Raw genomic sequence first — 21979 nt, forward strand, 5'->3', positions numbered from 1 at the left:
AGGATACTTTTGTTTCTCATACAGTTTGGGTTTTTTCACTTTGACAATTGTGTTTTTAAATGAAGTTAGTATTAATGAGAATTTTTTTTAATTTTTTTATTAGGGCTGGATGGGAGAGTACCCATACCAGGTTTCGGTACCGATCGATAACAATTCAAAGTATCGACAGCCGGTACTATGGGAAACTGAGCAAAAGCTGCCCTTCGATCCACTTCTGAGAAGGCATCATGTACTTCTACGGGAGCGTGCTTTCGCCAATGATCGCCTTCGTGTTTAATCCGACAATTACGTCATTGCCGTGGGAGGAGGCGCCATTTCACGCCCCTAACCAGCACCCAGTCAGTCACTCAGTGACAGTCGGTCAGCCAGTCACCGGGGAGTTGAACCGTCCCTACATCCGCCGTGGACGTCCCATCAACCGGCCTCGTAGCATTCCCGCTTCGAGTCATGGAAGTCACGGGAGAGCAGGCCTCTCCTGTCACGAGCGCCTCTGTCTAAAGTCTGGATTTTGACAGCTAGGGCTAGCTAGTATGTGAGCTTGCCTCTCCGGCGGCTGTCGGCGAAACGGATCCCATCCCTCCCGCGGTGGGTGGGAGACTTTTTTTGGTGTAGTTGGAAATTCACCTTCCTATTCCACCACCGCCTTATCACGACCCTTCCAACGGTTTTTGGTCCAAGACGAGGCGAAGATATAAATTGGCTGCATCGGGAACGGATGTCCTAGAGAACGGTAAGGCGGGCTATGTCTAATTCCTGTAACGCTGTCTCCACCCCTAAATGAGTTTCATTGACTCTGTGGTGTTTTATTATTTACGTGTCACCACGATAAACTATGTGGCTCTTGCATCTGTTGATTTATGGGTTTTTACATTTTGTAATGTAAAAATCCCCAGGTGGGATGATGGTGTTTACATTTGGTTCCAGGAATTGCTCGGGTGAAAGTGGAACGCACGCGCGTGCGTTTCCTGTGCGTCAAGAACATTGTATTTAGGCTAACTGGTTCTTCTGGTTCAACCGTGTGTACGTGAGGATATGAGGCCAGAAAAGCAGCCTGTCGGCCGGCCAGAGACACGCTGCCGGCGCCGCTGCTGCTTTGCTTGACAGTGATTTTGCCAATTTGTCATTCTGCGCGGGTGGAGGTTCTCCAAAGCTTCTTGTGTTGAGACAGTGCACGCCACTGTGAGATCCACAGCTGGGATGATGATGATGGCGATGATGATTTGGGCAGAGTGGTCTTTGACCCTAGCTGCCCCACGGCTGGGTTGATGATGCTGGTGATGATGATTTAGGCGGGGTGGTCCCTAACCAGATGCACACTGACATGAACATTTTGCCTCGACAATCAGCGCCCTAGCCAATTCTCCACTTGGATCATCTTGTTTTCTGGTATCACACGTTTCAACCCGTACGCATCACGCTCGCTGCTTCTTCTTCTTCACATTGTTTATAAACAAACCGAACAGCCGCAACCAAGCTGCTGCAATCAGTTTGGTTCTCGAAAGAACAGTTTCCACACTTCCCGTTCCTTTAAAATGTGGAAGTGAAAGCTTTAAGTAAATTGTCTGTGAAGCACGCAGTGTTCCAAACGCGAGATATCACGCTCCAGTTCTGAGATAAGTGGGACATTATTTGCTCGCCTGGGGTGTCGATGGACTCAACTGCATCATATGAAGGGGGGTGGTTGTCTATTCCCTGCGAGCATTTTTATGTCTATTAGACGTCGTCTATATGCTACCCAGACGTCCCGGGTAAAACACGTCTAAGAAAGTAAAATTAAAATAGTTGTCTATTAGATGTTTAAATGTGAACGTTTTTTTTAGACGTCTACATGTGAAAGTCTTTGACATTTATTGAGTAGACGTTCAAATGGCTAATAGTTATTAGCGCCATTAATAGCTAGTGATCATTTGACCATCTAGACCAGGGGTCTCAAACTCCAGTCCTCGGGGGCTGCATTCCTACATGTTTTCCAAGTTTCCCCTTGTTAAACACACCTGAATCAATTATTAGGCTCCTGGAGAACGTGAGGATGAACTGATCATTTGAAAAAGGTGTGTTTAACGAGGGGAAATGTGGAAAACTTGTAGGAATGCGGCCCCCGAGGACTGGCGTTTGAGACCCCTGATCTAGACGTCTATTCAACATGGAGGTTCTCTTCAATACATTTAACCTGTGAGCCTAACCTTTGAGATGGTGCAATCCTTGATGGTGTGTTATTGTCAAATATTGTTTGTTTTTTAATCTCCATCGCAGACCGGGTATCATATGGAGGCCGCTATGACAGTACGCGCAGAACGGATGCACAAGAAATGTCAATCGTGCATCACATTCAGCCATCCTGCCCAACACACTTATTAGTCAGTAAAATGCATAATTGACGACAAATTGTTTGAGGGTGTAATCATTGATGGTGTGTTATTGTCAAATATCGTTTGTTTTTTAATCTCCATCGCAGACCGGATATCATACGGAGGCAGTATCACTGCGCATGTGCACTATGGATCCGATACACAGAACGGATGCGCAAGACACGTCAGCTATTTAAAGAGCGAGAGTTCAGTTTAATTAGCAGTTTCATCAAAATCGTTAAGAGAACAAGTTATAGTATAGCATTTCAAAAGAAAGTCATTGAAATGGCAGAGAAATTAGGCAATAGGGTACCTGCCAATTGGATGTCAATAAATCAAATAAACTCTGGAGGAAGAAAAAAAAATCAATTTGATACAAGCAAGAGCACCTGGAAGAGGAAAGAAAGTGGTTGTTTCCAAAGATGATCTTTTTCTGGAATAACTTTACGTTTACGGATTTAAGTAAGAGTCAAAATTTGGGTGCATATTATACATGGCTACAGGCTTTTTTTCCAGCATCGACATGACATTTTTAGGGTGCGTATTATGCATGGAAAATTACGGTATGTGGTGGCTGTGCTCAATGTTGACATTATGCATGGAAAATCATGGTAGTAAGCCTGTTTTTTTTTACAATTTACAGTACAGATGTCAAACTAATCATACCTGTCCATGGTATTGGAAACATGCAGGTCTTCAAATCAGCGGCCTGCTAACACAAGACTGCTTTGCAATCTGTATACAAGGAATTATGAACAGTGTCTCAGAAAAGTGGAATTAAGAGTAGACAAAATTGAATTGAATTTTTTCCTTGTAAATCAAGCCAAAAATAACTGAAAAAAATCAGTAACTTTGACAGTACAGCAATTAAACCAAACAGAACCTATAGGTTCCATTTGTAAGATATCAAGAGTGAGGAGGGAAGTCCAAATTTTTGACCAACCAATTCCAAGCTTAATGATTCTGTCATTCAGTCTTGCATCCTGTTTGTCATTTATTTCCTTGGACATCATGTCAAAGGTCTCCAGATCAGTCATGGGGACCGTCCACTCTCCGTGTCACATTCTGAATGAGAGTTGAGGCTCCTCAGCCCAGGGATTGCCAGAAGGGGCTCCACGATGACCTTCAGAAACTCTGAGAATAAATAGAAATAAAATACTCAAATTACTGCAGCTATGACCTCTGCTATGACTAATGCCTACCAAAAAAAACAACAACAACAACTTTTCCCTGTCATGGGCGTTTCACACTCACTTCCGAGCTGTTGAAGAATGAAGCAAATGTTAGCTGCTAGATACAAATGAACCAGGAATTACATCTTTGCCATGCCATCAGAAAATCTCAAATTTGTGATCTATACTTACTGTTTGATTTTGGTTCTGTTTTATATTAGCCATGGGGATTTTTGAAAGCGAGCTGCTGACATCTGCAAAAGTAATGCCATTATTTACATTAGTTTTGAATTCACTTATGAATTGTAAATGCATACGGCATAACCTCTTGTCTAAAACAACATTTCCTTTTTAAATGTAGGCAGTTAAATGCCTTATATGTACAGCTATAAACTTTCAAAGAGATTTTATTCACTTAAGAAAGCCACTACATACACTATGCATCGACGTGAAACAAACTTTTTGGAATTTGAAGCAAATTCCCTTAAGCTACCATAAACGTTTAACGACCATTAACATTTGTGTCAGCTCTTCTCCTCACAAAGCAACTGGTCACGTCGCGAAAATGAAGGAGTAGCAGGCAAACTACAACTGAAGTCCAAGCTTGAAATCGAATGATAATGAAATTGACAAACATTGCAGGACAAAACAACAGCTCTTACTGGAAAAACCTCGAAGACTCACCTGATATCAGCATTCCTTTGTCTTCTTTTGGATTTGTCTTTCGAAGCAACAGGCTCTAACTCATCGGCCACTTGCGCTGCACACTTCTTTTTTTTCTTTTTTTTGTTTTGTTTTACAGTGGCGCACAATTTATGCACGTGTTTGCCCCTAGCGCAGTGCTTCTCAATTATTTTCTGTTACGCCCCCCCCTAGCAAGAAGAAAACTATTCGCGCCCCCCCTCCCCACCGTGACTATCCTAACTTGTCTTGTAAGTCGTAAAATGTTGCACTGTCGCAAACGTGACAGAAGTAACAATGAGAGCGCCACTGCCCCCTGCTGTAGTAAACGCGCAATTACACTTTATTCTAGTACTGCCAAAAAAAAAGCCTGTTCCCCAGGGTCACACGCGCCCCCCCAGGAATAGCACCGCGCCCCCCAAGGGGGGCGCGCCCCACTATTTGAGAAGCACTGCCCTAGCGTATCGAACGAACCAATACAACATTGTTCATAGAAATTACAGCTGGTTTAGGGTTCAATATTTCACATTTGATGGATTTAATTTTGGCATCTATGGAATAACCTAATGTAGACTTTTATATCAGGTTACAGAAATGACCACACTTCACAGGGATCATTGGTTGTTTAAAACAAAGCAATACAACTTAAGTACATAATTATGTACATTATTTATACAACTTATAGCTGGTTTAGGATTTAATATTTCATATTTGATGGATTTAATTATTGTTCATCTATGTGTGCCCTGCGATTGGCTGGCAACCAGTTCAGGGTGTCCCCCGCCTACTGGCCGATGACTGCTAGGATAGGCTCCAGCACGCCTGCGACCCCTGTGGGGACAAGCAGCATAGAAAATGGATGGATTTCATTTTGTCGTCTATTTTAGGTTATTCCATAGCCCTAATATCAGGTTACAGAAATAACCGCACTTCACACGGATCAATGGTTGTTTAAAACAAAGCATCACAACTTCTGTACATTATTTATACAACTTACAGAATGGTTTCAGGTTCAATATTTTATATCTGATGGATTTAATTTTGTCGTATATTTTAGGTTATTCCATACCCCCAATGACACTTTACACCAGGGGTCTTAAACTCCAGTCCTCGGGGGCCGCATTCCTACATGTTTTCCAAGTTTCCCTTGTTAAACACACCTGATTCAAATGATCAGTTCATCCTCACGTTCTGCAGGAGCCTGATAATTGAATCAGGTGTGTTTCACGAGGGAAACTTGGAAAACATGGAGGAATGCGGCCCCCGAGGACTGGCGTCTGCGACCCCTGCTTTACACGGATCAATGGTTGTTTAAAACAAAGCAACACAACTTGTTTTGGGTTTAATATGATCATATTTGATGGATTTAATTTTGTCATCTATTTTAGATTATTTCATACACCTAAAATCAGGTCACAGAAATAACCACACTTCACACAGATCGATGGTTGTTTAAAACAAAGCAACACAACTTCTGTACATTATGTATGTTTGATATTTCATATTTGATGATTTAATTTTGTTGTCTATTTTAGGTCTATGTGTAGACCTAAAATACACATATTTTTTAGGTTATTCTGAAGACCAAAAATATACATCTGAATTAGGTCTATGTGTAGACCTAAAATAGACGTCTAAATTAGGTCTAAACATAGACCTAAATTAGGTCTAAACATAGACCTAATATAGACGTTGATCAGGTTACAGAAATAACCACACTTCACCTGGATGAATGGCCGTTTATAAAAAGCAATACAACCTCTGTTCATTATTTATACAACCTACAGCTGGTTTATGGTTTAATATTTCATATGTAATGGATTTAAATTTGTCATCTATTTTAAGTCTATATATAGACCTAATTTAGACGTCTATTTTAGGTCTATATATAGACCTAATTTAGACGTCTACTTTAGGTCTATAAAATAACCTGAAATAGACGACTATATCAGGTTACAGAAATAACCAATTCACATGTACCGATCAATATGTTTGTTAAACACAAAAACAAACAACTTCTGTACATTATTTATACAACATACAGCTGGTTCCGACTTTAAAATTTTGAAATATGATCATATTTGATGTTTTTAATTTAGACGTCTATTTTAGGTCTATACCGAGACCAATTTTAGACATCTAAATTAGGTCTATACATAAGCAGACCTCTAGTAGACGTCTATGGCTGACAGGGCTTATATTGTCACTTTGCAAGAGTTAAGTGATGCCTCGTGACATTCAATTCATTTTTTACCCTAAGAATGTACAGCATGGTTGCAAGTTTACAACTTTTATCAATTGATTGGTTTGGAAAAAGCAACACTTCATTGAAAAACAGGACATTGTTTCAAATTGGCAGTGCATAAAATGCCCCAAAATAAATTATGACAATGGTTCTGTCGGTGGTTTGGTCTGCAACATATCAGAAAATGTTGGTCGTGATTTTCCATCATAAAAGCTGATGTTTGCAAACGCGCTATTTTTATGAAACGCCAAGATAATTAGTTTTTATAGAAGACGACTGAAATCTGACAAGAGTGACTGCTGAGTGGTTAAAATCCCGTTCTAGTTTTTTCTTTTTAATTCTGTTTGGTCCTGCATCTCATGCGTGGTCCGCTTCCTGCTCGGCAGTCAGCTGACTCGCTGCAGGCTGGAAGCTGCTCACACCGACCCCACCCCACCCGTTCCTCGCCGTCAAAGTGCTTTTTGCACAGGCTTGTTAATGAGCGTTCTAGGCGGCCAAAAGACACGTGCTCGTCGACTCACCTTGACCGTTTGTTGAGAGTTTCTTTCAACCTCGTCCAGCAGAGTAGGTTCCAAGTGTGATTTTGGCGTTGGAAGAAAAATCCATAAATTATGTGAGGTCACTGGTGCTCGCCTCGTTGCGGCCGCTCTCATCGCCGTCTGATGTCCTTTGAGGTGTCACAGTGACAAGGCGCCCGCATCACACCCTCTCGTTCGATTGTGGCCGGCAGGATGCGTGAGGACATGTCCACCATGGTGTGTGTGAAGGCGGAGGAGGAGCCTGGCGAGAAACTGTCCCAGGATGAGATCATCTCACGGACAAAGCAGGTGATCCAGGGCCTGGACGCACTGAAGCAGGAGCACCACTCCATCCTGGACGGGCTGCTGGCCACGCTGCGCTGCCTCAAGCAGGAGGAGGAGGGTGTCCTGGTGGAGGAGAAGTCGCTCATGATCCGCAAGTCCCTGGAGATGCTGGAGTTGGGACTGAGCGAGGCCCAGGTGATGATGGCCCTGTCGGGCCACCTGAGCTCGGTGGAGTCGGAGAAGCAGAAGCTGCGGGCACAGGTGCGCCGCCTGTGCCAGGAGAACCAGTGGCTGCGTGACGAGCTGGCCGGCACCCAGCAGAAGCTGCAGAAGAGCGAGCAGAGTGTGGCGCAGCTGGAGGAGGAGAAGAAGCACCTGGAGTTCCTGAACCAGCTCAAGAAGTACGACCAGGACTTGTCCCCCTCGGTGAGTCCTCTTCCGCCGTCGGCTCGAGCTCGGGCTCGACTGATCGAATCAGTCAATTTGATTGAAGGATTCTATCACGAAAAATGTCAAAGCAAAATCTCCTTTTCCACACGCATCATAATCAATGACTTTGCGTGTTGGCGGCAACGAGCCACTTGGCAAGAGTCAGATTAGTCAATAGCTTAGCGACAGCTGAGGCTAGTGCACTTTCTTTTTCAGGAGAAGGACTCGGAATCCGGCAAGGAGACTCTGGACGATCTCTTCCCAGATGACCACGACGACCAAGCACAAGGCAGTAAGCACGCTTCATCATCTTCTACTCTAGGTGGCGCTACGCTCAATCTGTAGCTTGCCACATGCAACATGTTATTGTCAACAAGAATTTCCTTGAAGTCAAATTGTATGTGTCAAAAATACCCGTTAGTAGTGGTGGTATCGGTGCTTCGTATCGGAGTATTCAAGAGTGAGATGGCTGCTTTGGTTTTAAGTTAAAGTTAAAGTCCCAATGATCGTCACACACACATCTCGGTGTGGTGAAATTTGTCCTCTGCATTTAACCCATCCCCATGTGATTTTAATCCATCCCCTGGGGTGAGAGGGGAGCAGTGAGCAGCAGCGGTGCCGCGCTCGGGAACCATTTGGTGATCTAACCCCCCAATTCCAACCCTTAATGCTGAGTGCCAAGCAGGGAGGCAATGGGTCCCATTTTTATAGTCTTTGGTATGACCCGGCCGGGGTTTGAACCCACAACCATCCAGTCTCAGGGCGGACACTCTACCACTAGGCCACTGAGCTGGTTCATTTGTTTGGAATGGTTGTTATAGTAAATATTAGAACTGATTATCAAGTATACTGTTTTAATTTGTGTTTTACTAAAACCTCCCACTTAAATATTTACTTGTCCAATTGCTTAATTTTGTGGACATTGACTGGAGTGGCGCGTGGTCTTTGCAGTCCAGCCGATGCATGGCAGCGCGGCGGCGGCAGCCGCCCAGCAAGGCGGCTACGAGATCCCAGCCCGCCTGCGGACGCTGCACAACTTGGTGATCCAGTACGCCTCGCAGGGCCGCTACGAGGTGGCCGTGCCGCTCTGCAAGCAGGCCCTGGAAGACCTGGAGAAGACGTCAGGCCACGACCACCCAGACGTGGCCACCATGCTCAACATCCTGGCCCTCGTCTACAGGTCTCCAAAATGGCCCCCGAACATGCGCTCTCTGATGTCGATTTCCATCCTGAACAATTTCAAAATTGCATTCATAGTGCAAATAAATCATCATAATTATGAGCAACATTTGAGCAGACCAATTTCAGGAGTATAATGTGCAAACAGGTTGGGCTCACACTTTCCCTGGCAAAAGCGTCGGTTACCCGACCGACTGAGCAACCGCGAGACAACCGTAAACGTCCTCGCGGGAGCCGACGATTTACAGTGCGCTGTCAACGTCTCCACCGCCTGGCCCAAACAAAAGCGCCGCTGGCAAACAATTTGTGCCCCATTTTTGTCCCCCTGGGCACATCTTCTTGTCTGCCTCGCGTGGGAACGGTGGAGAAGCCGCGCCATATTGCGGGAGCTGACGAGTGCCGTGTTGTGTGCCTTCAGAGATCAGAACAAGTACAAGGAGGCGGCCAACCTGCTCAATGACGCTCTTGCCATCCGGGAGAAGACGCTGGGCCCGGACCACCCTGCCGTCAGTGCCCTTTCTTTCTTTTTTCTTGTCCTCTTTTCGAAGTTGACAAAGGTTTGTCTTGTGCCCGGCAGGTAGCCGCCACGCTCAACAACCTGGCGGTGCTCTATGGCAAGAGGGGCAAGTACAAAGAGGCGGAGCCGCTGTGCAAGCGAGCGCTGGAGATTAGAGAGAAGGTGAGATGCCCCAAGGCCTGCTCGGTGAGTGTGCTCTACAGCGCCCCATTGCGTTTGTGTGCCACAGGTGCTGGGAAAGGAGCACCCGGACGTGGCCAAGCAGCTCAACAACCTGGCCCTGCTGTGCCAGAACCAGGGCAAGTACGAGGAGGTGGAGTACTACTACATGCGGGCGCTGGATATCTACCAGAGTAAGCTGGGGCCCGACGACCCCAACGTGGCCAAAACCAAGAACAACCTGGTGAGGAGCACACCAGGAAATCTTTTTGGGGAAATTTCCTTAATGCCCATGTTTCCTCCGCTAGGCCTCCTGTTACCTCAAGCAGGGCAAGTTCAAGCAGGCCGAGACGCTCTACAAAGAAATCCTCACACGGGCCCACGAGAGAGAGTTTGGCTCCGTTGACGGTAGGCTGTGCCGCCTTGACCGCGCACGCACACATACTACACACACGCACACACACGTGCCCACACATGCTGATTATGTTTACACTGCAGGTGAGAACAAACCCATTTGGATGCATGCCGAGGAGAGGGAGGAACAAAGCAAGGTGAGGACTTTTTTACATGTTTGACTGGTCGGCATGGTAACCCGTGTCGCCATGCAGCGACTGTAGCGGCTAAGCTGCGTAGAAAAGCTGCAGTAAAAAGGGAGCGTGTCGACTTAGCCGATTTCGTCCCCTAGGCTGCCGTGATGCCTCCGGCGTTGCTTAACTTGCAATTATTTGTCTTTTTTTTTAATAAAAAAAGAGCTCGAGGCCTCGTTGACTATAAATAAGATTTCCGCTTCATTTGGCACGATTTAAACAAAATGGAAGAACTGAAATGGGCCAACGCGGCTGCCCGTTCACTGCTCTTCTTCTCAGGGCAAGCAGAAGGACGGCTCAGTTTTCAGCGAGTACGGAGGCTGGTACAAAGCCTGCAAAGTGGACAGGTGAGGTCGAGAGCGGCAACGCTGAAAGCGCAGCGAGTCTTGCGTTTGAGCAAACGTCGTGTCGTGTGCGCAGCCCCACCGTCACCACGACTCTGAAGAACCTAGGCGCGCTCTACAAGCGTCAGGGCAAGTTCGAGGCGGCCGAGACCCTGGAGGAGGCCGCTGTGCGCTCCAGGAAGCAGGTGACATCCCAACAATAATAGCAGCAAACATTTGCTCAACCGGAGCAAAAAATGCCACGGGAGATACGTTGTCTCAAGATTGTAAGCCCGGAGGCTGTGTTGTTGTGGTCACAACATCATTTTTAATGCCAAAAAGGAACATATTTGCAGTTCATCGTGTGCCAAGTTGGCACGTACATTTTTAAAACAACTCATGTCTTTTGCATGGAGGGTCTGGACACAGCACACAAGCAGCGTGTGGCTGACGTCCTGGGCGAGCCTGAGGCCCGCGACAAGCAGCGCAGCCGTGAGAGCTTGACCTCCGACTCGGTCAAGTACGAGAGCGGGCCCGACGGCGGCGAGGAAGTGAGCATGAGCGTGGAGTGGAACGGGGTAAGTGCACGACACGCTCGCTCACTCTGTGCTCGATGGCGTCGGATCTCGTTGATTGACTGCGGCGGAGGACGGCAGTACCTCAACTTGAGCATTGCCCACTCCGTGTTCCGACACTCAATTAAAGTTGCATGTGTGGGGAAAAAAGTGGAAACACAGGGATTGACTTACTTTGAGTCAACACTCGCAAAGACCCGCGTGAACTTCTGACAAAGCAATACACTCAAAGTGCTTTTGTGTCATCACCTGCTCGCCCGCCCCTCCCCCTGCAACTAACACCATCTCCAGCTGCAGAGCAACAGTTAGCATTGTAACCAATCAACCTCTTTGGCCACATCAGGCTTTTTGTCCACAAACGAGGGGGGCTTCAAAGAGATTAAACCTGTCTCTTGGTCTCCACTCGTTCATGTTTGAGCTCCGTATTGCGTGTAGCGTGACCTTCCGCCTTTGCTTGACCTGACGGACGGAATGCTCTACATCATCTTACCTCTCCTCTTCCTCATCTTCCTGTGTTTCTGTCTCCTTTCCTGTCTCCTCCGCCGCCGCTTGGAGCAGCAGGCCTAACAACCTCCAGATGCCTCCTAACGCTTGGAAACGCTCGTCTTCTCTGGTGGACTCCTCGCTCTTTTATGACAACTTCTGCAAGGGGGGAGGGTCATTCCTTCCTTCCGTCCTTCCTTCCGTCCTTCCTTCCGTCCTTCCTTCCGTCCTTCCTTCCGTCCTTCCTTCCTTCCTTCCTTCCTTCCTTCCTTCCTTCCTTCCTTCCTTCCTTCCTTCCTTCCTTCCTTCCTTCCTTCCTTCCTTCCTTCCTTCCTTCCTTCCTTCCTTCCTTCCTTTCTTCCTTTCTTCCTTTCTTCCTTCCTTCCTTCCTTCCTTCCTTCCTTCCTTCCTTCCTTCCTTCCTTCCTTCCTTCCTTCCTTCCTTCCTTCCTTCCTTCCTTCCTTCCTTCCTTCCTTCCTTCCTTCCTTCCTTCCTTCCTTCCTTACTTGGTATTCAAGCGAGAGAGTCCCCACTGTCAAACTTGTAACTGTGGTGTCCCTTCCCCCCATTTTGTCTTGAAACGCACCCATAGCAACGTCCCCCACTGATGAAATCATCGTCACGTGACTTGTAAATAAGGCCTGAGGATGCGTTGTGTAAAACCGGGAAGTGGGCTGAGGCTCCGAAATCAAAGAACATTTTCACTATTTCTCTTCACTATGCGCTAAAAGATTGGCGCCTTTTTCCTGTCCCACTTCTCCACAACGCGCTGCTCCAATTTCATCGCATGGTCTCGTCTTACGCCTTCGCTCTAAACCCCTGTCCGAAAAAAACCCAACATGGGCAGGCATTGTGTGTAAATATCGCGGATAACGTGTGGGCATGTCACGGAAATCTTTGCATGCCATACATGAAAATTGCAACCGAGTGATTTTGGTAGTCGGGCCTCGATGGCCACATCGGGACTTTTAGAGGAACGCCTTTGGGAATGGATTCCAAACGCAACTCGTCTCTTCTTCTTTTTCTCCTTGTGATATGATGAACCTTCTCCTGCCTGTGCTCGCCCGTTGCCTGTCTGTGTGCATCTTTCTTAAGTTGCAATAAAACTTCAACTCCTCTTTGACATCAATGTTGTGTGTGACGCTTCTTCTTCTTCTTCTACTGCTGCTATCTTCACTTGAATGGTTCATTTACATTTGCCCATCACAAGCTTCAACGTCAAAAGGAGACACTAAAGAGAATGTGCGAGCGCCGCATCGACGTTAAGCATTCAGCTCTCAGCTAGCCTAAGCTAAACTTCGATAACGAGTCCAAAGCCGGACTACCATTGGCTGAGTCTTGTTTCTTTATTATCAGTATTTAGATGTTTAAAGTTCTTACATTTAAGAACTTGTAAGCTGAGGTAGCACGAAGAAGAATATGCACATGTTGCTAACGTTGTGTCGGGCCACTGGCGTTGTCTCCTTCCCCCCTATCAGGATGGCTCCGGCGCGCTGAAGCGCAGCGGCTCCTTCAACAAATTGCGAGCGTCGCTCCGCCGCAGCAGCGAGAAGTTGGTGCGCAAACTGAAAGGCGGTGGCGAGCCCAAAAACCCTGGGTAACTATCCCTAAAATGCATTCTGACGCCAGGAAGAACTCGCTGGACCTCCAGGCCTGCGGGGGGTGCCCACCGCACTAACCAAAAGCTAAAGCGTTCTAGAACACAAAGTCATATTTTTATGACGGCCCTTTCAACAAACGAGCGGGACCAATATCCAGCTGCTGTCGTGCCAATCTGCACATTATCTGCTTTTATTTGTCATGTTTTTTGTTTTTTCTTGGTGTGCACTAATATTTATTGCATCTGGTGGCTTCCTGTGGGCTGCTGTGGGCTGCTGTGGTTTTAGTTTGGTAAAAAAACACGCTGCGGAGGCTGCATGGCTCCTTTTGTTTTTTTCTTCATGTGTATTTTTTTCTATTTAAGAATAAACGGGCATGGCTCCTTTTGTTCTTTTCGTCATGTATACCTTTTCTATTTAAGAATAAACAGCACTTGAATGTGGACCCGCATGTGCTCTCTGGCCTGGTTTCACTTTCGGCTTCCCGTTTTGTTGGTGGAAGGCTGACGACATTACCATGCTGACGACGATTATTTAAATGATGACTGAAAACTTTCATGAAATTTCCTTGTCAAATCACACTTGGCTTTACGCACAGCCAAGGAACTTCCGACCATTTGTTGTCATGGTGATGTCACTGCCTTCATCATCGTCAAATGTTGTTGATGATGTCGAAGCGCGTCTAGCTAACCGAGTGTGATTAATCGAGACGCGTGTTCTCCCCCTCGCCCCTAAAACCTCCCCCGCACCACACAACAACACACCTGGCGGGGCCACAGCTTGAAACGAGCCAGCTCACTTGGGGTTCTGAACGTGAGCCAGGAGGCGGCGGCGCCTAGTGAGCCCAACTACCAAGTAAGCACTGCAAACGCTAATGTTGACGATAATCTTATGACTTTGGCAAAATGGCTGCTTTTTGTCTCAAATGACACCTCATAGCAATGAAGCAATTTTCAGTTTTTGTTGTAAATGTCATCACGCTGTTTGTCGCATATCGTGCAAATGTTTTTCTCATAAAACTACAACATAATCATGACTTTTAGGTCAAATAGAAACTTTTTCATGACTTAAAGTAACTGGCTATTTAAGAATGATGTAAAATGCAGGCATCTGAATTCCAAGCTTTTCTCTTACAATAAGTGTCATGTACATAGTGTACAAAACTCAGCCTAATTGATCAAATTGACTTTTCCAACTGTAGTGCTGACATTTTTATCAAATGTTAGACTACAATTTCTCTAAATTGTAATTTTGTCACCTTCACATTTTTCACACATTTGATCACATTGAATGAAAAGGTTGTATGATTCAAACCAAATCGTGTGAAAGTATTACATTTTATGATTATTGTTGCAGTTTTTAAGAAAAAGTAAAAAATTGACTTCATCCCTCATAAAATGAAATAATTTCCCTTTGGCAAATAATCTGTTTCATACGGAAGAAGATTAGGGCTAGTGAAGAGAAAGAAAAACGGGGGGGGGGGGGGGGCTGACAGGATTTTGACTTTTTTTTTTTCTTCAAAATACTGACTTTAAATTCTCACTTTATTCTCAGAATTCTGACTTTAAAGTGGGAATTCTGAGATTAAAATCAGAATTCCGACTTTAAAGTCTGTTAGGATACGGATTTTAGCTATTGATCTGACTCCAAATTGTGATCAACACTTAACACAAGAATTGCTATGTTCTAATCCACACACTGGCGCACCTAACAATTTTGCGAGTTCGTTCTGTCAAAGAGAAGACCAGTAGATCAATCAGACCGAATTTACCAATTGTTTAATCTTGACAAAGCAAGCTAATACAGGCGCCTGGGTCTTGGGTCCTTAACACAAAAACTCGTGTGCCTTCGTGACCAGAAAGACGACACATTCTTCCGGGTTGCCCAGTTTTAAAGAAACACAATATGAATATTCAAACATGCAAAAAATTGTGTGGTGATTGGTCGATGGTCTGTGGTCATCTCCTCCTCGTTTGGGTTTTCCCCTGCTCAGCACAGGTGTCTGGACCACAAAGACGAGTTGTTTTTCGCGTTCCCATCGGCCTTGAGATATGCTCCCTTTCTGGACCTCCTGTTCCACAATACTTTGAAGAAAACAAATTCATGTAGCCTGCACATTCCTTTCCACTTATTAAGCAACCACACTACTACTAGAAATTATATTGATATGGTTATATGTGTCTAACGGAGCCTTAATCAAATGTGTTTGCAAACTGCCGAAAGTACATTTCCCTTTAAGTCAGAAAGTGGGAACTCTCACTTCCGTATAAAAAGGACTTGCTCTCGTTCAAAGACTTTTACCACTTTTTTTTTTTACTCGGCCCACTTGTTCTCATATGTTCAGCAGCCATTTGGTTGACATACTCTGCGACTCGTTTGTATCCCTTCGAGTAATCTCTCTTTTGTCTTCCTGCCACCCAGGAACGAAATCATAGTCTGAGGAGGAGTCGCGACTTGAGCGCTAGCCACAGCGACCTGGCTCGTTGACGCTCGCCATGGCGGTTCCACTCAGACTCGTAAATACGACTTTTTTTTTTACGCTTACTTGTTGGCACAACGCCTGAACGTCACTCTCAACATCTTTACTAGTCCAGTGCGACTGAGTGAAAAACGGTGGATCTAAAAAACCCAAAAAGAAAACAACCATGGGGATTGACTATTGTTGGCGGGGGACGCGCCCAAGTCGTCCTTCTTCACGCACTGACATGTTCCTTTTCAAGAGAAAATAGTCCAAAAAAATGTTTTTTTTTTGCGATTGTAATTGCAGCGAGCGAATGTGGAGGGACTGGACTGGAATGTCTTTGGCGTGCAAATATTCCATTTCTACTTTGTACATGCAACTTTCTCTTTTGTTCGTAATCGTTATTATGATTTGTTTGGTATTATGCTACTTTTGCAGGGTTGTGCAATAAGCCTTAGTTTGCTTGATTGTCTGCTGGTCACGTAACCTCCCCAAAATACGGACGATGAAGGCAGCATGCCATTCCCAACGCTGTCGTTTCCGTAACAATACACGGGCACGACGCGAACAACGCACGATATTAATCGTGGCCGTTTCTGAAATGCGAGTGACTGTTGATTGGTCTCGTTATTTGGTGGGTGACCCCAATGCACTGACACAAGGCAGCAGCACAGGTGACAATATCAGGAATGTATTGACAGTGACAAAGTGTGAATTGCGACTTGTTTGTGCCAAGAATGAATGACATTAGTGAGTCGTGTTAGTGAAGAATAAAAAAATAGATAGTTCCAATGTGGCGCCTTTCATTGGGTTCTTCAGCGCCACCTGCTGCACGCGGTCCAATGCCACAACTCACACAAGTTTCTTTTAACCTGTACAATGCCAATTGTTTTTCATCCAATTTGCAGTGTGTCAAAAGAAAAATAAATACTCATATATTGTTATGTTTTTATGTTTTTATTTGCTGGTACTGCAGCCATGGTATAAGCGCGCACACACGCGCACACGCGCACACGCTCACGTACACGCACGTTTTTCTAGATTATCATAAAAAACATCCATTGCTTTTCTAATGTTTTACGCATTTCACAACAACTGCAGCTGTAAGAAAAATGTTTGAGATCATAGTCATAGCCTAGAAAATACATTTCAAAATAAATAAACAAACAATGTCTTGTGGGAGTTATTATTTTGTTTGTTCTTTTGTTTTCCAACTGCAGTATTACTAACAATCCTGTTCGTGGTCTTTTTTTCCTTTGTGTTTATGTTTTTGTGACGTTTTTTCAGTGAAACGCAAAAAACAACGTTCTCAAACGTGTCGACTGGGCGCGGCGACTCCTAAAGAGAAAACCAGTGCACTGGCAGCGATTTAAACCGCGTGACCTAATCAGAACACCTTCATTGGCCCATCGGGCTGCCAATCCAGAGGTTCGGGGGCGTGTCCGCCGTCACTACCAGTCTTCCAGAGAACAACCAAAAGGAGAAAAGGAGAGCGACGAAAATGTCTTCAGTGCCCGACGGAAAGAAGCTGGTCCGCAGCCCGAGCGGGCTCCGCATGGTGGCCGAGAACGGAGCTTTCAACAGCCCCTTTTGCCTGGACGAACCCAGATGGGTACCCGACAAAGAGGTAAGGCTAACCCCCCCACCCCATTCCCCCTACCGTGAAGCTGCTAGAGTATCTGTGGTGGACCGCGCGTTTTCATGAAAAGCTTTCAAAGTAAAACGGACGCGTTTTTGCTATAGTCGAAGAAGCGCTCAAAATGTAATTAAAACTGATCAATATATTCGATGCTTATGGTATTTAATCATCATCTAAGGTCTTGCGATCAAAGCCACTCATAGAGTTGCTTGGTGGAACTATTTTATTTTGAATTGAGTGACAATCATCCGCCAGGGGCCCGTGTGAAATTCGGGGATTTTGACGGGAGTTGTTCGCCTGCGGGCTGAGGTACTAAACTTAAATAACAGTTTTTATGTTCCCGATATACAAGTAAACATTTTTCACGAGTCCACCTTTTAACGTTTTGTGTCGTTCCTGTGACAAAGACAAGCTTTATTGATGTGACGTAAAATCTTTGTCTTGGCAAACCCGTTGCAGTGTTTGTTACACACTTTAAAGGCATACATATCGAAGTGGCCGTCAAGGGAGTAATTTACCAACTGAACGTTTATTTTATTTTTTTGTGACTTTTAATGCAACTTTACAAACGCTTGCTGACCTTTACCCTGACTTCCTACGCCTTGATTTTTTTCCGAAGACTATTCATTTGAAAGAGATACATTTGCTTTATTCACAATTCTGCACTTGACCTTTAAATAATAAACTGGTGTTATCCCACTTTGATTCTAATCTCAGTGTCTCAATTTAAGTCTCTCATGGAGCAAAATTGAATAATTTGTTTTCACTTCTTTCCACTTTTATGGGCATGTTGTGTGTGTAACTTCTTCTTGTTTTCTCTCTACAGTGTCAAAAATGTATGCAGTGTGAGACAAAGTTTCACTTCACCAAGCGCAAGGTCCCATTTATTGATTGATTGATTGATTGTGCCACATCAGCAAAGCTACATATCTCGTTGTGCGTGCAGCACCACTGCCGGCGCTGCGGCCGCTGCTTCTGCGACAAGTGCTGCAGCAAGAAGGTGGCACTGCCCCGCATGAGCTTCGTGGACCCGGTCAGGCAGTGCTCCCAGTGCAGCCTCCTGTCTCAAAAGGAGAGTGACTTCTACGAGAAGCAGATCAAAGTGCTTGTGGCAGGTGAGCGAAGTCGTTCAAACTTAACGCTGCGTTCTAGTTGTTACAATTTGAAATTGTCATGGCATTTTTCTAGCAAAGCACGATATTAGCGGCATTGTCGTATCGTGATGCTATCAAATTTTGATCTCGACAAGCTGCATGTTTTGGCCTCTGATGGAAAGATGGCGCCAACATTAGGTGGTGTTTAAAAAAAAAAAAAAAAAAAAAAAAAATCTTGTTTGCGTGCGAATGTCCTGGAAGTCCCTTCCTGGTCACTCTGGGAACGTCTGGTGTTTAAAAACAAAACAAAAAAAACATCTTGTTTGCGTGCGAATGTCCAGGAAGTCCCTTCCTGGTCACTCTGGGAACGTCCGACAAGTGTGCGAGCATGACCTCCCGCCTATCCAACAACCACAGGTAACCACAACAAACTGACATCGAAATTCACACGATATTTTGAGAGACGCTCACAATGGTGGGAGAGGATAAAGAATCTATGCTTGCTCTCCACTTGTCAGGTACCTGTTCCTGGACGGCGAAAACAACTTTGAGGTGGAGTTGGCTCGCATCATCAGCATACAGGTCCTAACCGACGCGAGCAATCCCACAGGTAAATCCCGGGAGCTCCTTTCACACGCTCACACTTTGCCCCTGGCTGCTGTCGCTGTCCTGCTTCCCTTCCAATGTCGAGTCTGGATCTTTGGGCGCGCGCTCACCTGTCTTCATTGAGCGTCAGCTCCCCTTGGCATCTTTGTTATGTGACCACTCATTTTACAAATACTCACTTTTGTTCACTTTGGGCCTCAACTTGCATATCTGCCAGGCAACCACTCACTCCACCTGGCACTTGCCCTAAGTGACCAATCTCTTTTGTTTTCATTGGGCGTCCACTCACTTTTGCATCTTTCCTTTCACCTGTCTTCATTGGATGTTCTCATTTTAACAATATTCAATGGCGTCCACTCAAATTGATATCCTGTGGGCCTGGTGACGCTCCATGTTAAAATGGCGGTTCTCCTATGCATGTAAATGGCGTTCAGATTGTGGTAATGGAAGCAATGAAATGGCGGTCAAGCTGGCAGCATGTTAACTCTTCCGCCTCTTCTCTTTTCTGCTGCTGCATATTGACTGGTCCCGTCCCATTGGGTCGGGTCCGGTTTGTGCTGTCAGAGAATGAGTCTGATGCTGGCGACGGCCTGCTGGATGCTGGCTGCGCCTGCGAAGGTTTGCGCCACTCGTCCGTCTTGTTGACTGCGTCACACCCTTTTTTGTTGAACTTCTTTCAAATGCATGCGAGCATGATCCGCCGTTACATTTGAAGATCTTTGTAGATTTTCCTCAGCATTAGTGCTAAGCTAAACATGCATTAATTTTCGAGCGTTCTGTTTTGAAGTGCACTAGCTTCCATCTGTCGTCACTTCCAAGATCTTTGTTATTGTTGGCAGAAAAGTCTCCCCTCTCAATATGGCTGCCATATAGGCACGTTTTTTTAGCCATTTCTTCAAGCAAGTGCGCTCTCACCTGTGGCTTTTGTTTGTGTTTTGTTTGTTTATGAAGACACACAGCAATATCTTCGTAGCGTTTTCAATGGCGTTTTGTTTTCACTTTGTCACAGTTAGCCTTGTGTCAATGCTAATGATTCATTTCTGGTGTGCAGGCACATCTCCACGTGCAGTTGGCATGCTGGTCAAGTACAAGCCGTCGGGCTCTCAGGAAGTGGAGCTGCTGCGTCTGGACGCCGCCCCTAGTGAAGAAGAAAAGAAGGCTGCCGAGTTGTGGCTGCTGGCTATGCACAAGGTCCGACAACCACGTCCAATCGTGTCTGCGACTGCTCGCTTTATCGCTTTATTTATCGTCCCAATACTTGCCACCGCTTTGTGCTTGCAGGCCGCCAAGCTGCTGTACGAGTCTCGGGAACACCAGTGAGTCTTCGTTCGGGGATCGAACGTAGCCGGCGGAAACCGGGTCTCCAAAAGAACCTTTTTCTCCTGTTTTGAGAGTTGCCATCTCTGGCGTCCTTTTTGTTCGCGTCGTCTTTACCTTTCCTACTTCTGACATCGGTCATCTTGTTTGTCTTAAAAAGCTCAGCAGGCGGGCCTTGACGTCGCTTTCTGGACTGAAAGCGTATTTGTGTGGTCGATTGGAAAAGCATCAGGGGAAATGTATTACTGCAGATGTTTGGATGTGCAGTTTTGACTTTCCACAATATTGGTCTTCCTCACCTTTGCATTTTGGATCTCAGGGCTCTTAACCGTGCACCCTTACTTTGCAGTTTTGGAACAAAAAGTTGGTTTTCAGAGAGGGATGATGATGGTTTTGTCAGGTTAGAACGTTACAAGGTTGACTGCTTCGGGGTTAGATCCGGACAAGAATGCTACAATTGAACTCTTGGGGACGGGGCTTTCAGTTGACAGTGGCAAATTAGCACTTGAAGGGTAACGCTTTGAAGATAGAACAGTGGGACGGACAGGTGTGGGAAGGGGCAAGTATTGTCCAGGGGCCCACATACGGATTGCTTCAATCGTCAATCCGGCTCGACAAGTCTTCTCCGTTAGTATTTGTTGAGTTCATTTGGCTCTTTTCCCTAACATTGCATAACTACGAATACTGCAGGTCAATTCCCATTCCCCCCTGCCCCCAAGATATAAGCCCCCCCTTCCATGGCAAAGTAAACAATATAATTTCCTGAAAGTGGACCAGGAAAAGAGCGCCAGATGGCTCCTCATGCAACGCCCAATTAGCATGTGGATCATTTTCCCCACAACAGATTTTTACATTTTGATGGTTTTGGCCAATAGCCAAGGTCTGCTGTACGTTGAACATTTTAAAATGTAACAAATAATTGGGTCATTTTTTTTTTTTTTTCCAATTAAGTTAATAATTACTGCCATTTTATTGTTAAAATATTTTATGTATTGCGTTTTTGTCTGTCTACTCGTCTCTGACCATTGTCCAAATCAAAAATTGTTTTGCCTTGCCCTGTTTCAAGTTGTGGCCTTGGAAAGGTTCAATCCAAGTTTCGGCTTTTGGGGCCCTGATCATGGAAGTCGCATCTAAGAAGTAATTTTGATGACATCCTGGTGACGCATACACTAAACACATTCCTTTTTGGATTCTCTTTTTGTATGAAGAACGTCTGTGAAGAGCACAAATCCAAGCAGATGAAGGCCAACTCATCACTTGATGTACTCGAGTTTGGCTGACATGTTATTCAGCCTGTAACACCGCTGCTAAAAGTATTTTTCTATGCTCGTTGCCTCAAAGAACAGCTTCACTAAACAAATGTGTGTATGCATGCGAGTGTGACTATTGTTTGTGCGCACTTGAAAGGTGCTCATTCGGTGGCTTTGTATGCCAGCGCCGCATTTACTGACAGCAATTGGGAATAAAGAGCAGTATTTCCTACTTTGGACTCTGGTGTTCTGTTACATATGCACTCTTGCATGCATGCAGTTTGAAAATTGGACTCTGGTGTTGTTACATATGCACTCTTGAAATTTGAAATTCATTAAAATTAATTCAGATAAAAATGATTTGTATTTTTAATTTTAATATTTCATGAACATAAGATTAATTTGACATGAGGAAAACTTGTGTTTAAGGAGAAATTTTGTCACAAATACATTTCTGACGTAATGACGTGTAATTGAAAAGGTGCTTTTGGAATTCATGGTTCTGGTGCGGTC

The 21979-nt window shown here is 45.2% G+C and overlaps 2 protein-coding genes across 7 annotated transcripts; both read left to right on the forward strand.

Moving 5' to 3' along the window:
• Positions 1-308: 308 nt before the first annotated feature.
• klc1a (kinesin light chain 1a) lies at positions 309-16989 on the forward strand. 5 transcript variants are annotated; one of them, XM_061302271.1, is made up of 16 exons: positions 309-730; positions 7177-7675; positions 7895-7970; positions 8630-8858; positions 9276-9363; positions 9435-9536; positions 9604-9777; positions 9842-9941; positions 10032-10084; positions 10400-10467; positions 10541-10649; positions 10860-11021; positions 12980-13098; positions 13879-13954; positions 15521-15615; positions 16848-16989. In XM_061302271.1, exons 2-15 carry the CDS (start codon positions 7178-7180, stop codon positions 15584-15586), a joined length of 1920 nt encoding a protein of 639 aa, XP_061158255.1. In that variant the 5' UTR covers positions 309-730; position 7177; the 3' UTR covers positions 15587-15615; positions 16848-16989. The 5 variants fall into 5 exon arrangements, 4 of the variants coding, with proteins under 4 accessions (XP_061158255.1, XP_061158254.1, XP_061158256.1 ...); XR_009718452.1 differs by lacking the exon at positions 12980-13098 and having other exon boundaries at positions 16848-16894; XM_061302270.1 differs by lacking the exon at positions 16848-16989 and having other exon boundaries at positions 15521-16504.
• On the forward strand, positions 16925-21698 carry zfyve21 (zinc finger, FYVE domain containing 21). 2 transcript variants are annotated; one of them, XM_061302285.1, is made up of 8 exons: positions 16925-17187; positions 18026-18076; positions 18146-18314; positions 18635-18710; positions 18812-18903; positions 19464-19517; positions 19951-20090; positions 20181-21698. In XM_061302285.1, the coding sequence occupies exons 1-8, from the start codon at positions 17062-17064 to the stop codon at positions 20217-20219; spliced, it is 747 nt and encodes a 248-aa protein (XP_061158269.1). In that variant the 5' UTR covers positions 16925-17061; the 3' UTR covers positions 20220-21698. The 2 variants fall into 2 exon arrangements, with proteins under 2 accessions (XP_061158269.1, XP_061158270.1); XM_061302286.1 differs by lacking the exon at positions 19464-19517.
• The last annotated feature ends 281 nt before the right edge of the window (positions 21699-21979 follow it).

The sequence above is a fragment of the Syngnathus typhle genome, linkage group LG16 (assembly GCF_033458585.1).
Source record: "Syngnathus typhle isolate RoL2023-S1 ecotype Sweden linkage group LG16, RoL_Styp_1.0, whole genome shotgun sequence".
In the NCBI taxonomy this organism is placed as follows: domain Eukaryota; kingdom Metazoa; phylum Chordata; class Actinopteri; order Syngnathiformes; family Syngnathidae; genus Syngnathus; species Syngnathus typhle.

Coding starts and splice junctions, on each gene's coding strand:
- klc1a (XM_061302271.1), top strand. CDS start 7,178: ATGCGTGAGGACATGTCCACCATGGTGTGTGTGAAGGCGGAGGAGGAG. Junction 8,859..9,275: donor ATCCTGGCCCTCGTCTACAG/GTCTCCAAAATG, acceptor GTGTGCCTTCAG/AGATCAGAACAAGTACAAGG. Junction 10,468..10,540: donor AAAGCCTGCAAAGTGGACAG/GTGAGGTCGAGA, acceptor TCGTGTGCGCAG/CCCCACCGTCACCACGACTC.
- zfyve21 (XM_061302285.1), top strand. CDS start 17,062: ATGTCTTCAGTGCCCGACGGAAAGAAGCTGGTCCGCAGCCCGAGCGGG. Junction 19,518..19,950: donor TGCTGGCTGCGCCTGCGAAG/GTTTGCGCCACT, acceptor TCTGGTGTGCAG/GCACATCTCCACGTGCAGTT. Junction 20,091..20,180: donor GGCTGCTGGCTATGCACAAG/GTCCGACAACCA, acceptor TTGTGCTTGCAG/GCCGCCAAGCTGCTGTACGA.